General features: G+C 63.9%; 1 protein-coding gene across 1 annotated transcript in view; it reads right to left on the bottom strand.

Moving 5' to 3' along the window:
- Positions 1–913, bottom strand: part of CPXM1 (carboxypeptidase X, M14 family member 1) — a 6,057-nt gene that overhangs the window by 4,056 nt on the left and 1,088 nt on the right. Inside the window, exons 2-3 of the mRNA XM_015850262.2 lie at positions 581–688; positions 162–271 (exon numbers count right to left, since the gene is read on the bottom strand). Of these exons, the coding sequence (XP_015705748.1) occupies positions 162–271; positions 581–688 (218 nt within the window). The remainder of the gene's footprint in view (positions 1–161; positions 272–580; positions 689–913) is intronic.

Genomic DNA, 913 nt, shown 5'->3' with positions numbered 1-913 from the left:
ACACACACACACACACACACACACATACACACACACATACACACACACACACACACACACAGTGCGCACACACACACACACACACACACACACTCACACACACACACTCACACACACACACTCACACACACACTCACACACACACGGAGCTCTCCCCGTACCTGGATGTTGAGCCGCCCTCTGTGCGCTCCCAGCCCGTATCGTTTGTCGCTGGATGAGCGGAGCTGCGAGTCCTGGACCCGCAGGGACTCCAGCCCCAGGGGGGGACACGCTGTGGGGCAGGACGAGCTCAGTGACCCCACAGCGACCCCACAGCGACCCCCACCGTGCAAACCCCATTTCAGTCCCTTCACCGCGCAGACCGGGGCAGCCAATGCCTCCCACCCGGGGGGGGGTCAGATGGCGTCACTTCGGGGCTGCCCTGGGGGTCCCCGCTGCCCCCGGGACCCCCAGCACCCGCAGCCTCACGCACCCCCTCCATCCCCTCCCCCGTCCTTCCCAGCTGCAGGGGCTGTATCCGCACAGCACGGGGGGCTCTGCCCACACACACACCCCCCCTGCCCCCCCGCCATGTACATACGCTGCTCCTGGGGGGCAGGGGGGCTCTTGGCCGGAGCTTTGGGTCTTTTCTTCACCACTTTCTTCCGCACCACTTTGACCCTCACGAGCTTCTTCCTGGCTGCGGGGGCTGCGGGCACACGGACAACATTGGGGGGGCTGCAGACCCTCAAGGTCCCACGGTGGGTCATGGCCGGGGGGCTCAGCTGGGGCGCTGCCCACTACATGCAATGCACAGCCCTGGGCCCCCAGCACCCGCGTGCACACACACACCCATTTACACACATACACCATGTACACACACAGTGCACACACAGTGCACACACCCATTTACACACATACACCATGTACACAC

Source organism: Coturnix japonica (genome assembly GCF_001577835.2).
Source record: "Coturnix japonica isolate 7356 chromosome 4 unlocalized genomic scaffold, Coturnix japonica 2.1 chr4random350, whole genome shotgun sequence".
Lineage (NCBI taxonomy): Eukaryota > Metazoa > Chordata > Aves > Galliformes > Phasianidae > Coturnix > Coturnix japonica.
This window is presented reverse-complemented; position numbering and strand designations above follow the sequence as displayed.